Source organism: Silene latifolia, chromosome 9 (assembly GCF_048544455.1).
Source record: "Silene latifolia isolate original U9 population chromosome 9, ASM4854445v1, whole genome shotgun sequence".
In the NCBI taxonomy this organism is placed as follows: Eukaryota; Viridiplantae; Streptophyta; class Magnoliopsida; order Caryophyllales; family Caryophyllaceae; genus Silene; species Silene latifolia.
The window spans coordinates 90,095,479-90,110,978 of record NC_133534.1 but is presented as its reverse complement, the minus strand read 5'-3'; the positions used below and the strand labels follow the sequence as shown (position 1 = coordinate 90,110,978).

The 15,500-nt window shown below is 39.1% G+C and overlaps 1 protein-coding gene across 1 annotated transcript; it reads right to left on the bottom strand.

Annotated features, from left to right (window-relative positions):
• Nucleotides 1–1,546: 1,546 nt before the first annotated feature.
• Nucleotides 1,547–1,957, bottom strand: LOC141601321 (uncharacterized). Its single transcript, XM_074421594.1, has one exon. The coding sequence runs from the start codon at nucleotides 1,955–1,957 to the stop codon at nucleotides 1,547–1,549; it is 411 nt and encodes a 136-aa protein (XP_074277695.1).
• Between the last annotated feature and the right edge of the window lie 13,543 nt (nucleotides 1,958–15,500).

Here is a 15,500-nt window from a genome sequence, read left to right as displayed (position 1 = left end):
ATCACAACAAGATTACTAGTGTTGTAATAATAACACTATTAGAATTATTTTAAGTGTACTAGTATAATAATCTAGTTAATTAGTATACTAGTTTAAGGGTAAGTCTTGGGTGAAATCTAAGGAGTGACTTCTATACTTGGTGTCTCTGGAGGATTATCCATCATATTAAGCTCAAGAACAAGTGAAGGAAGGTGACCTTACTTGTGCCCTATATTTCGAACCAACCAACAATGTAAGGAACATTGTTTTTCTCATAAATCTTTTATTTTGTTATGCATGCACTAGATCTAAAGAACAAATAATTAAAGAAGTTAATTAGTTCACTATTAGAGGAGTCTAATAATAGGTATATGAACCTAACCAGTGGTATCAGAGCATAAGGATGTTGCATGCATAATCGGTTATTATTTTCCGAGTTAAAAGGTTAACATATAAAACTAAAAATTTGTGATTTATAAGTATAAGCAAAGAAATCATCATGCATGTTATATATTCTGGTCCTAAAATGTTTTTAGGTCATTTTTATGATTTATGGAAATTTATAGCTCATTATAATGATTTTTAGTGATTTTATTACATTTTTATGATTAAAATGAACTTTTATTTACTAAAATAAGTTAACCTTCACTACTGGCCGTGGTATTTTAATATGACTTCACATGAATATTTTATGTATTGCATGTAAAATATCATATTAATGTGATTAATATTTCATGATTTATGAATTTTTAGTGTAAAAATGGCATAAATGGAGGTTAAAATGACTAAAAATGGTTAAACTTACTCTATGACCTTGAAAATGTTATATGACCTCACATGCATATTTTACAAGTTGTGTGTAAAATCTCGTATTAATTGGATTAATATTGCATGATTTATGATTTTTATGAGATAAAAATGGATTAAAAGAGGTAAAATGGTTAAAAAATAGTTAAATTTCGAATTGGGCCATGAAACTTTAATATGTTGTCACATGCATAATTTATAGAGTGTATGTAAATTTTGAGATTAAATGATCTCATTTAGCATGATTTATGAAATTTTTAGTGTACAAATGGGATAAATAGTGACTATTTTATCACAAATTGCTAAAACAAATTGCATGGCATGAGAAAATTATTTTAGGTTGCATAAATATCCCACTAATCAGATCTAAGGTTTTAAAATTTATTGGATTAATTTTTGGATAATTTAGATGGTTTATGAGATAAATCCGATAAAATGCAACTATATTTTCTCAAAATTAATTCAAAACTTTTAACCATGATTTTTAACATTATGAGTGTCATGGAAATATTCCAGAATGTTCAAAATTTTAAAATTCAAAATTCAAAATTATTATAATTTAATTTGGATTTATTTCATAAATGTTATGATTTTTTTTTTTTTTTTTTTTTTTTTTTTGCAGAAAAGCAAGGATCTATATATCATCAAAATAGAAGTGAAAGTACAAGACCCTATCCATCTTTTCTACAAGGGAGACCAGAAAAGTCCCCCAAAGTAAAAAAACCAAGAAATCAAAAAAGAAAAACCAATACAAAGTAGCCTAAAAACCTCTAAGCAGCTCGATTACAAACCACAAACTTAATTTGAGTGCAAATGTAATCAGCAGGATGATGCAATCAGCAGGATGATGCAATCCGTTGAAGATTCTTCCATTCCTCTCCTTCCAAATATAGTAAAGAGTAGCCAGTAGGCCAATTCTCTTCCTATTACTAGCCATGCCCTTGCCAGAGACACAGCTCATGAACCAGTTGATAACCATCTCCAAAGAAGTGAAAGAGCAGACCTGCAACCAGGAGGCAATGCTAGACCAGACCTGTGCAGCATAAGAGCATTGGAAAAACAAGTGTCCCAAACTCTCATTCTGACAGCAGCAAAGCACACACCTATTCACCAGATAGAGCCCCCTCTGAATAAGATTATCAATAGTAGGCAGCGTATTCCTCATAACCATCATCCCCAGAAAAGCATGCTTAGGAACACAGTGTGATGATGAACCAAAGGTGCTCCCAACTAACCAGATTTGTCAGTCGAAGCATAGAATGCATCCGCCAAAGATGAAAAGTAGAGCTAGAACAAGCATATATCCAAGCAACAAATTGGTGAGCTAATAGAACCAGCCTTAGAGATCAATAAATCTTTCATTTTAACAACATTGTTCCAGTACCAGGAATGACTGATACTGGTAGTAGCCTGCCAGAAATCCCCTCCTTTAAGAACATAGTGATGAATCCATTTGGACCAAATACTATGAGGTCTATATAGCAACTTCCAAACCCATTTCATAAGTCAGTGCCCGGTTCCAACTAAGGATCTCCTTTATACCAATACCTCCTTCAGATTTTGGATTACAAAGGGATTTCCAACTAAGAAAAACATGTCTCCTAGTACCATCCTCTATCCCCCATAAGAAATCCTTACAGAGCTTATTAATTTTTTTAATAACACCCTTTGGAAGCAGAACACTTGCCCCCCAAAAATTATGCATCCCAAAAATGACCGAGTTAATGAGAATGGCTTTACCTGCATAGCTCAGGGAGTTGTTTGTCCAATGAGAAATTTTAGTTTTAATCTTCTCCAACAGGGGCTGGTACATAGCATTAGAAATCCTTGAGTTAAAGAGGGGCAAGCCTAGATAACGAAAAGGAAACTCCCCTTCACCGAATCCAAGTGGCGGCCAGAATGAGAGATCTAACTTCGAGGCCACACCCCAAAATAGAGACTAGTTTTGGCAGGGGTTAGCTTGAAGTCCGGATAGTAAATCAAACTGATCCGGACATTGAGCCACAAAGAAGGACAGAGGGGAGATCACCCCTTGTGAAGACCAGCAAGTCATCAGCAAAGATAAGATGTGTCAAGTTCAGTTGGACACATTTAGGATGGTAGGAAAACCCATCATACCTTGGCAACCTCCTGAGTAGCCTAGACAAACAGGTAAGGGGAGAGAGGATCTCCCTGTCTTAGTCCTTTCTTCCCAGGAAAGAAGCCCTCCACACCTCCATTGATACTAAGGGAATAATAAGGTGAAGTAACACAGGCCATAATCCAATCCACAAATTTAGGGGGGAAACCAAAAAGCTTAAGGGCACTATGAAGAAAATCCCAACTAACAGAATCAAAGGCTTTCCTTATATCCACCTTAAGTAAACACCTAGGAGTGATATAGGCTCTACCATACTTAGATGCTAATTCATAAGCCATCATTGAGTTGTCAGACAGATCCCTGTTAGCTATAAAGGCAGCTTGCTCAGGGCCAATAATGTGAGGCAGCACACCCTGCAATCTAGTGGCCAAAATCTTACTGACCACTTTATAGAAAGTAGTACAGCAAGCAATGGGTCTGAAGTCTTTAACAGAGGAGGGAGTGTCCATTTTAGGAACCAGAACCAGAAGAGTAGAAGTAGCTGACTTGGGGAGCTTGCTATACTGAAAGAAATCATGCACAGCCTCCTTAAAATCATGCCCTACCACCTCCCAAGCATCTAGGAAGAAACCAGAGGGGTAGCCATCAGTACCAGGACTCTTGTTCCTGTTTATTGATTTCAGAGCAACAAGAATATCTCTATCCTGAACAGGTTGAACAAGCCCAGGGTGAGAGGCCTGAGGGAGAAGGCCATGCTGGAAGAGCTCAGGAGGAAGAGGGGCAACAGAGGAAGCAGAGCCAAGTATGTTCTGATAGTATGCAACAAACCCAGCAGCTACATCTGATAGTCCAATCCTCAGTTTCCCTTGCTCATCCAAAATACACCCAATAGTGTTTCTAGCCTTTCGAGCTGCAATCTTGTTGTAAAAAAATTTAGTACAGCTATCTCCCAACTTAACATCAGTGATTTTAGCCCTTTGCATCAAATCTTGCATTTCAGCACGTTTAAGATTTGAGTACTCCACCTGAAGCTGCTTCTCATGGAGCAACAACTGAGTATCCAAAGGAGATAACTGGAGCTGCTCCTGACAGGAGAGTAAAGCAGCTTTAGCAGATTTCACCCTGGCAGTCAAACCACTGAAAGAGGAAAGATGAAGCTCCCTTAGAGGTTTTTTCAATCCCTTAAGCTTGAAAAAAAGAGAAGCAATTTTCCCTCCCACCTTGGCCTGGGTCCAATTACTCCTCACAAGGTCCATAAACTGAGGGGAGATGGCCCAACAGTTCATGAAATTGAAAGTCCTCCTAATAGTCCTACAATGATCTTGAATGACAACCATACCAGGGGAATGGTCAGAGACCCCTGCTGTAAGGAAAGAAGCACTAGATCCTACAGCAGTGACCCAATGCGAATTTGTGAGAATTCTATCCAGCTTAGCCCATCTTAGCCCATCTCCCTGCTTATTATTCCAAGTAAAGTGACACCCAGTAGCAGGATGATCCACTAGACCACAATTATCCAAGCAGGTCCCAAACTCCTTCATATCAACCATGTGAAGATGAGCACTACCAAGTCTTTCCTCCACATTGAGAACCACATTAAAATCTCCCATACAGACCCAAGGGTGGGAGACTGTTTTAGAGATATCAGACAACAATTGCCAGAGATGTTGCCTCTCCAATCTTGTATTAAAAGCATACACAAAAGTCACCTCATAGCTTTTTTGAGAAGCATGATGCAACAAGAGACAGTGTATATGCTGGGCAGAGTGGGAAAGGACAGTGAGCATAACCACAGTAGACCTCCAAAGAACCCAAATACGACCATTACTATGAGAGGCAGTATTATGAACCAAATGAAAACCAGAAAAAGAAGACATGTAGATATCCAGAAGAGCTTTAGATTTGACATGAGTCTCAAGAATAGCTCCACAATCCACTTTATTTTCCTGCAAGAAGTGAAGAACTTCTTGCTGTTTTAGGAGGTCATTGAGCCCCCTAATGTTCCAAGAAGAGAGAATCATGAGGAGGGAGAACCCCCTGGTTCCACCAAGATACCCTCCTCTTGCTGAGAGAAGTCATTCTCCTCAGACAAGGTGTTTGTCACTAGGTCATGCTCAGATGATTCCATGGGATTCTGTTGGATAAAGATATCATCCTCAGGCAGCTGAATTACCACAGGGTCAGTCTCAACAGGTTCCAGAATAGGTTCATTTTGTAATTGGGTAAACCTATTAGAAAGGTTAATAGCCACAGTTTTCTGAGGTGATGTAGCAGGTTTAGACTTTGAGGATCCAGATGTGGAAAGTTTCCCAGCAGAGGGGGTAGCAACAGAGGCCACCTGAACCTTCGTTGGGACCACTGGTTTAGGCATGTACACTGGTTTAGGCTTAGGATTGGCGGTATTGCATCTTTCCATAGAATGGCCCACCTTCTTACACACGGTGCAAAAATGGGGAACCCACTCATACTCCACCTTCTGCAGCAACATACCACGAAAGGGAGAGTTGATCTGGATAGCCTTAGGCAACTCCTTGGACAGGTCCACATCCACCAGAATTCGCGCAAAGGCAAGCTTACTCTTGTGTGTAGTATGCTCATCTGCACAAATTGGGTTACCCACAGCACTAGCAACTTTACTCAAGGCAGATTTAGACCAAAAGCAAGGGTGAAGGCTTGGGAAAAGGACCCAGACAGGAACGTGAGTAATGTTAAGCTCATCTATCACTGTAGGGCTCCAGGGTTTGAACACCAAAGGAAATCCGTTAACATTCCAAGTATGAGAGCGAATTTTCTGCATATCCTCTACACTGGCAAAGCGAAAATAATACCACCCCTTAGAAAAGTACATAATCTCAGGAGTAGTAATATGGGTCCAGTATTTAGAGACAAGGGTTTCAATTTGAACCAAAGTTGATTGCTTTCCAAGAACAGTCCCAACCAAAGTAGTTTGCCAATACTCCACTTCCTTCACAATATCCTCCTCGTCAATAATAACAGGGGAATTTGCCTCAGAAGGGACATAAGAGAGATTCATACCTTTGGAGGAATTCTTCAACACCTGAGAATAAGACTTCTTAGGAACATCCTTAGAAGGGATCGGTTCAGCCGTAGTTATCTCCGGAGATGAATTCTCAGGAGTGGGGTCATCGAAAGAAGGATCCACAACAGGGGTTGAAATAGACGTTGAAGCAGCCGATTGAGAAGTAGAACCAGAGGAAAGAGATGTCACGGTAGAGCCAATAGGTTGAGGAGGACCCATTGCTCTCGGCGGCCGGCCCCTGGCCATGGGCGGCGAGTTCCAGCAAGCAGGATTGCTACGCAAGAAATCGTCGCTGAAAGAGAGGATTTGTAGAGAGAGAAACAAGAGAGAGAGCCGGTTTATTATTATTATTATTATTATAAATAAATGTTATGATTTTAAGGTCAAAAATAAGCATGAAACTTAAATCAAGTTGAATTATTGTCAAAAATTTAGTGATGACTAATTTTTGAGTCCTAAAGAGTGTTAGGATAATTGACTTGAGCTTAGATGTGATTTAAGTGTTAAAAAGTGATTTTAAGAAGTTACGATCACGCATTTCCATAAAACCGGATTATATAAACGATACAAGTTAAATAAGGCGATTTGACACATAATTTTGCATGATAGGTACATATTATAATGCTGCATATTTCAACTGTTGAATGTCTTTTATATATATAATTTCGGATTATGTAATTTTGTCTTAGTATGGCCTTAGTTTTAATCGATATTACCCGTAATGAAAGGGAATATTGATTCGGTTGTAATTTAATGTGATCTCGTATCACTTTTATTTTATTAGTTTTTCCATTTTACAAATGTATAATAGGAATAGTTTTGTATTTTTATTATTATTTGTAATTATGGAGCTTCTTTAAGACGGTGCCATTCGAAAAGGTGATCCGACGAAGACGGTATTCTTGGGAGGCGTGCCACTTGAAGATTCAAGGGACAAAGGAGTTGGTTTCCGAATATGTAATAGATTATTTGATTTTCTATTTTTAGGAAGGCCATACTAGGAAATTTTATTATTGCTTTGCATTTCTTTTAATATGTTACATGCATTACCAAATTGACAAAACTACACATGCATATCATATCGAGTTATCGACCGTGTCAATTACAATTATCGTAGTTCACCGCTTTAGTTCACTTAAAACGTGATAGATAATAAATTGACAAGACCTCTCACATATAATAATTGAGAAATAGCCTTACCAAATAGTAGAAACCATGAATCCCAATTTCATAAGGGAGTTAATCCGGCTTCACCGTAATAGAAACTTTGTTATGTTGGGTAAGTGGGTAATAAAATGTTATTACATCGAAATTTGGATTGAGCTCAACAGAAGTATTCGTGACCGTAGTCGCATGTGTTCCGGGCTAAAGATGAAAATTAGAGTAATTTTTGTCGGCCGAGAGTTGTAGAAGTAAAATCGATTAAGAGGTTAATCCACCGAGTTATATTAATAAGGGATGACTCGTCTCATCGTACCTGTATTAATATGAATTTGGATCTCGGGATCATTTATAATAGTTGGGTGGAGGTTACTATATAAATGCAATACTTGTTTACAAGTGTTATTAAAATGATAGATGTTTACTATTTCCTTCATTTCCGTTTTTGTAGTTAAATTATACGCAATGAATTCATCTAATACTCCTACATCAATCACCGTTGATACATGACTCCAATCATTTGATGAAAAATGCTCCGATTATGACAATGATACGATTAGATAATTATGCATTGGCATTGGTCAGGATGAAAATTTTTGCTTCTTTACCACCTCCATACCACCCACTCCAATATTATTGCCCACCACCTTGGAAAGAAAATCTTGTGAATAAAATCTAACAAAACCCAAGGCATCCTTGTTTGAAGAAACAAGGAGAATACTAAATTCAGTGGGAGTTCTAGCAAGAGTGTCCTTGCAAATGAAAGGAGTATTGGTATTATTAAAGGGAAGGCAAAGATGGGTGAGAAACCCAAACCTGACAATGAATTGGAAATGGATAGTGGGACTACCAAAACCAAGACCAAGAAGGGTGCCCAATCCTATGAGGAATGTCATTATTGTAATGTCATGGGCATTGGAAACGCAATTGCCCCAAGTATTTGGGAGATATCAAAGTTGGACTTATTACTCCAAGTGGGACTTGGAAATGTGGAAAAGCTAAAAAAGAGTGCGATAAATCTCCGACAAGGAAATGGAGCTAGGGTAGCCGCCACTTCAAGAAGGACTTATGTACTTGTTTTTGCTAATAGCTTTGAGTTATAATATACATAATTGTTATTATGTACCCACTTTGTCTAAAACTTTATTTCCATTTCTATGTGAGACATGAAAGGATTTTTATTTTGCCATCAAAGACAATTGTTGTATTTTGTTGAAAATAGACATGGCTGTGAGCCATGTCACTTATCTTTATGATATACATGTTTTAGACACTTCCAACTCAAGCAATGATATCTACATAATACGATCTAAAAGACTCATAACTAGTAATCCAAATGATTTGTACATTTGACTTTTTCAATTAGGTTACATAAATGAGAAACGGATTAAAGGCTAGTGTCAACTGGATTTAATGAACCATTTGATTTTCAATCATATGGAATATGTGAATCTTGTCTCCTTTGCAATATGATTTGTAGTTCCTTTAGTGGTAAAGGGACATGAGCAAGTGATTTGTTGGGACTAATACATGCCTATGTATGTGTTCTAATGAGCATCACCACAAGGACAATTTATGACTACTTCGTCACTTTTACTGATGATTTAAGTAGATATGGGTATATTTACTTAATCAAATATAAAGTGAAGCATTTGAGAAATTTGATAAATTTCTAAATGGTGTAGAGAACCAATTGAAAAAAAGACTAAAGCATTACGATCCGATCGTAGTGGCAAAGATCTAAGTAATAAATTTGACTTATTAAAGATGGATTATGACCTAGTGTCATTACCCATAAGATCAAACTAATATGAGTTGGTTTGAGTTGTTGAACTCAATTTTGGGAATTTGCAATCCAAAACGGACAAGTAATTCTAAACGAATGGTCAACCATGAGATACCTAGAATAGAGAGAGTATTAAATAGATGATATGGATAAGACTCGTATATTACATGAATCAAACTGCCATGTTAGGGATGGCCTTTTGAAAGCTAATACATAGTCTAGATAAACTCCTAATATTCCATCATATATATGTTTGTAACTAACAAAGCTATCTCTCAAGACGATAGATGTATTTCTGAGAGATAGAGTGGGAGTAAATTGGATCGTTACAAACATGTCTTATAGTGTTACTTTGTTAAATTAATAGAACTATAGAGTGGGAATATAGTTGAACTATAATCTATAAAGATACAATGAGAGTATAGCTCAGTGGGAGTTTATCGCACATGTCTTATTGGTTAAAATATTGCTTTGTAAAAGTAATGGTATTATGACCTTATTCCAAATCGACCTTGTTACATACGAGCCGTAGCATTACAATCCGAAAATTGTTACTCAAGAGTAGATTTACTTTAAGACGAGGGTCTCCTTAAAGGTGAATAGAGCTTTAGAGTACTCAAATGCATAAGATTGACATAAAGATGTTGATCAAGAATAATTATGTTAGGAATTGCCGCATTTTATTTTAATGAAGAATGGCAAATAAAATTCGCGTTTCTAAAGTGGGAATTTAGATAAGGATGTGTTTGGAACACAAAACCTTAGAAGAAGATCTAAGAATCCTAGCATATTATGCGTAGCTTTCTTAAGTGATCCTAGAATGGTCTTAAGCAAGAATTAAAGGATTCTAGATTTTGTATCTATGAGAGAGAATATTGGCATAGAGTTGAGAGTCTTATGAGGATAAGATCTTTCATATCTGTTTAACATCAAAATGGTTGAATGGGTTATTCATGTTGATGAAAGTGGAATTGCTATGATGTAGTCATAGCCGTTCACTGAACCTATTAAGTTGTTGATTACATGAAATCGTTAGCTAATGTTTCCGCCATTAGAACGATCATGTATGCCATTAAATGCACACGTCGTGATGAATCATATGCTTGGAGCATAATAAGGTAATAACAAGACAATTCCCATGATATGGCTTTGTGAAAGCCTTAAAGAACATCTTTGAGATTCTTGAGAAGAATTAAGGATTCGTTAATATATTTGGATGATAAACTAAGTTAGGTGTTGAAGGGTTGCACAAGCTTTAGTTTCCAAACTTAAAGGGATTTGTTGAAATCCTAGGATGTCTTATTGACTATGGAGTAACAGACTAAAAAGGTGTTTTAGTTTCGCGCATTGCAAATTCTACAAAAGGATTCTAAGTATATAGTGATTAAATTGTCAACGTGGGGATTAAGGGTGAATCCCTCTACTAATGACTTTGTCACAAGTTATCTGATAATAGTGGGCGCATCTTTCAAGTTAAAGAGCCCAAGTCTAGTAAGAAGACTAGATAAATACTTAGAGATAAATTCAAGTTATTAGAAATAACATTGAATAGGAGGAAATAGCAAATGACAGAGTTGGAATATATGGATATAGGGTATATCCACTTGCCAAACATTTATTGCATTTTTATTAGTGTTAATGGTACACGAAAGATTATAAGATATGAAGTAGTAATAGTGTATTGACTATTCATATGTGATAATCGCATTTATCGTTTGAGTTTCATTAAACTCACCCGTTACCTTGTCGTATCCAAATGGGTTGTAGAAACAAATTGAACCCCATTAAAGTGAACTGGATTTACATGGTATTCGCCCCTAGTTACTTATATGAGGTGACGTCTCGAAGTGACTAGAGTGTGATGCGATTGATGGCAAGTTCAAGTGCCAGAGAGTCATATGGGATGACTAGTCGATCACATAGGCAGACTGTATAGGACACTCTTTCGGGCAGTGACCGCTTATAGAGTTCTGGTAACTCATAAAGCCTGGTCATGGCAAGAGCTACTATAGTATTCTTATGAGTCAATTCTTTTGACTAGAGACTGTTCGCCCAAGTTGGCACAAATTTCTGATTAGCTTTGATTTATACTCTACGGCTGTCGTAAATGAAGTCAAACTGGGTATATTTTGGGGTATGATGAACTGTGGCTACATGAAGGGATTAGTGTGATAGGAATTGTCCACCCCCTTGTCAGGGTTATTTGAAATCTCAAGGCCACTCGAGGAGTAATTAACAGGAAATGCGTGGCCATGCTCGGAAGGTATCTATGATAGATAATTCCGGTCAGACAGTTACTCTCCAGATTGAGGAAACCACTCAAGATATGATCAAGTGCAAGTAAGACCTACAAGACACCTTGCATTGAGTGGGAGATTGTAATAGGACAAGAGAATTGGTGACGCACACTTGTCTCGGACAAGTGGGAGATTGTTGGAAAATGTGTCCTCAACAATAGTGCGATCACATGATTTAATATCATAATTAAATCTCATATTAAGAATACGTGAGGGATGATTTATTATATAATCAACTGATCGTCATTAATCGGTAATGATTGGCTTACTAGAGTTTGACATTATTGTCGTATGACGGTGATGGTCAGTTGATCCCTTAAGGTCACGCCTAAAGGACAATTGTAATACTCCGTATTTATAAGTCTTGGGGTACTCTATCTAGTAGGCCTTACTCTGTCGAGTAAGGGTAAGTTGCGTTTTGGAAAAGTTTCTGACCTGTTGGGTACTCGATCGAGTAGCTGGGGTACTCGATCGAGTAGGGGGGTACTCGGTCGAGTATCCTTGGGTACTCGATCGAGTAGCCGGTTTTACGGGGAATTTTCTCGGGTTTTGTTAAATATGCGATTAAGGTATATAAGCTTTGTCGTCATTATTCTAAATCACTTTTGCAAAACCTAAATTACTGTTTAAGAGAGAAAGCAAACAAGTTGTTCATCCTAATCGCATAATTAGCAATTCCCGGAGTTTGGAAGGTCAGTTCTTAGCGTTGATTATACCGTTGAGTTCCTTGCGTCGAGGGTAAGATCTATGTACCCTTTTTATTGTCTTTCCTTTGAATTGGTTAACCCCTAATTTAGAGATTTGGGGGTTTATGTGTAGTATGTGATTTGGTAGCCTTTATGTGTTGTATGATAGGAGGAGAGTTCATAGAGGAGGCTTTTTGATTCAGCAGTAGAGACCGTCTGATTGTGTGCTTACCAGGTAGGATTTCCTACTCAGTATTAGTCCCATAATGGGATATTGGTTGATGTATTGTATTTGGTTTTTTGATATAATAATTGTATTGTGATTGTGGTTGTGATCGTTGTTGATGGTTCGCGAGGCGTGGCATCGGCTGAGTGGGGTCACTTGCGGGAGTGGCTTCACGCCCTAGTTTCGCCTTCTATGGAACCCGACACAGAAGGGATGTGCACATTAATGGACAGGGTTATCGCTCACTATGTGGAGCGGGGATTTGGTGGGTACGGCTGCGGTCCCCCACTGGCAGGGCTGGTCCAGTGGACAGTCAGTGATTGAGATGATTGGATTTGGCGTGATTGCGTGTGTGTGGCAGTTAAGCTGTCTGTTTGCCTTATTGTTATTATATATTGAATTGTGTGATTAGTACTGACCCCGGTGTTGTTTTGTAAACCTGCGGTGATCCATTCAGGGATGGTGAGCAGATATTGAGCAGGTATTGAGATGAGTACTGGGATAGCTGGGATGTCCACGACATGATGATAGGAGTCTTCCGCTGTAGCTTATTAGTTATTTACATTTCAGTTAGAACAGTCAGTTTGAGAACATGTATTTTACTTTCAGTTTGGTTTTGAGGATTGTACTTCTTCGCTAAGTATTTATAATTAAACGTTGTTTTCTCATTGTTTATTTGATTATCATACCTGGGGCAACCGAGATAGTAATGTCTTCATACCTGAGTGTTCCTGGTAAGGCACTTGGAGTATGGGGGTGTTAAAAATGGTATCAGAGCAATGATCCTGAAACCTGTAACCAATGAACCTAATGAACGTAGGGAGTCAATTAAAATGAACCCGGGGTAAAAGTTGTAGGAGCTAATGCAAAGGCTTGGGAGACGTCCTAAAGTCGCGAAGTCGCCCAACAATTTTGAACCGGTCACATGGGGGGAGTGTTTGTCGAGTCGTATGTGTGTTTGGTTGACTTGTGTAAGAATGTGATGAAATGTGTGATTGTTGGATGTGGAAGTAGAAAGTTAAGAATGTGAAAGAAAAATTAGAGATGTGTGGAAACTGTTGATGGTATGATAGCATGTTGAATGTTTCACAATGTGGCATTTAATAACATGATGAAGTGATCTCGTAGATCGTATGAAAAGATGCGTAGCATGTTTATTATGATATAATGTGGTTTTATAAAGTTTAGCATGTTAGCATATAACGTAGCATGCGGGTAGCTTTTATGAGTTGGCATGACTCGATCGAGTGGGACTGACTCGATCGGGTGGGTTTTTTACGATTTTGAGTCCAGAATCGTGTTTTTGGGTACTCGATCGCGTAACTAGGGGTACTCGATCGAGTAGGGGGTCACTCGATAGCTACTCGGTCGAGTATGTTAGAGATCAGAAGGTCTGTTTGGGGTCTGATGTTTGGGTACTCGATCGAGTATGTTGGGCACTCGATCGAGTAGCCCGTTACTCGATCGAGTATGTTTGGGCACTCGATCGAGTAGGTTCTGGGTGGCGTGTTTTCGTATTTTGAAGTTTAGTACGTGTGTTCATATCTACCCTTTCTTATATATGTATAGTTTCAAGATGCCGCCCAAGAAGACTGCTTTGTATGCGAGAGCTGAGCTTATGACCATGGATGACATCGTTAAGATGTTAGAGCACCAGGATGCTCTTACTGAGACCCTAAAGAAAGTGAATGAGGATAAGAATAAAGATAAGGAGAAGGAGGTTGATCACTCTAAAATCAGCCTCTATATAGCGAGGTTTAACCCGAAAGAATATAAGGGAGTTGGGGAGCCTAATCTTCTTGATAGTTAGCTGAGAGAGATGGAGAACATATTAGACTTGGTTCACTGTCCTGATGAGATGAGAGTGGAACAGGCTGCGTTCTATCTGAGGGAGGCAGCTGGCAAGTGGTGGGATACAGTGAAAGTGAGTGCCAAGGAGATATATACAAACCAAAGGTTATCTGCTATACCTTGGGAGGAGTTTCGTAGAGGGTCGTGAGGAAGGAGTTTGTACCGGAACATGTGAGGAGTAAGTTGAGGGAAGAGTTTGACAGTTTTAAGATGATCACGAGATGTCCGTAGTCGAGTACTACGAGACATTCAATGAGAAGTCTAGGTATCTTTGAGGATATGGGTTTGAGTGAGGAGAACCTGGCGTTGAGGTTTGAGAGAGGGTTGACCCCTAAGATTATGGACAAGTTACCCGTGGGAGTCCTTACTGATGTTAAGGAAGCTTATGAGAGGGCTGGGAGAGCTGAGAGGTTGGTGGAGATGGCTCAGGAGAGGTTAGGTGGTGAGAAGAGGAAGTCTGAGAGCGAGGGTGGTGGCCAATCTAATCACAAGAAAGGCAACCACAATCGGCCTAAGGGATTTTCTTCCTGGGTCCGGGTTCGATCTGGGGCTTCCTTTGGGCGTAGCCGTGGAAGTGTGAGTAATAGTTGGGGAGTGACCTGCTATAGCTGTGGTGGTGTAGGCCACAAGAGACATGAGTGCAAAAGTGCACCGGATCTTTCCGAGACCCGCACAGAGCCGCGAGCAAATGCAGACCGGGCTGGATCATGGCCAAACCGGGAGGTCGAGTTACCAGAGTGGAGGCAACCGCAACGGCGGTAATTCTTATCCGAAACCACCAACGAACAACAACAACAATCAAGGGTCGGGTGCTAAGCCGACCACTTCACCAAGATCTTGTCCGGGAGGTGGGCGGAAGACCGATGGCAAGTTATTCATGATGGAGAAGAAAGCAGCTGAGGAAGATGCGCACGTTATCACCGGTACATTCCTTGTTAATGGTATTCCTACCTTTGTTTTGTTTGATTCGGGGGCTTCTCAGTCGTTTGTGTCTTCGAGTCATGTTAAACAGTTGGGTTTGAGAGTATATGAGTCTGTTAGTGAGCAAGTTTTCATACCTTCGGGTGAGTCTGTATCTTGTGGGAGATTGTTTAGAGATGTATCTATGATAGTTGGGCAAGTTGATCTACCTGTAGACTTGCTAGAGTTTCCTTTTGACGGTTTTGAGATGATAGTCGGGATGGATTGGTTAGGAAAGTATAAAGCTAAGATAGACTGTCATCAAAAGAAAGTGTCTTTAAGAGGTCCTAAGGGGGTTAGTGTGTCTTATCGTGGGTTTCTAGTCAAACCCAAAGTTAAGTTGATTGCAGCTGTCACCTTGAAGTCTTATCTGAGGAAGGGATGTCCTTTGATCTTGTGCCATGTGAGAGATGACCGAGTAGTGAGTCCGACGATTGATGAGATACCAGTGGTGGGAGAGTTTGCGATGTTTTTCCGGAGGAGATTCCGGGGTTGCCACCGAAGAGGGAGATAGATTTCACCGTTGAGTTGAAGCCAGGGACGGGGCCGATCTCTAAGGCACCGTACCGTATGGGTCCTAAGGAGATGGAGGAGCTTAGGAAGCAGTTGGATGATTTGATAGAGAAG

What these genes read in the sequence shown, in the direction of transcription:
- LOC141601321 (XM_074421594.1), bottom strand. Translation starts at nt 1,957, where the DNA reads ATGGTTATGAGGAATACGCTGCCTACTATTGATAATCTTATTCAGAGG.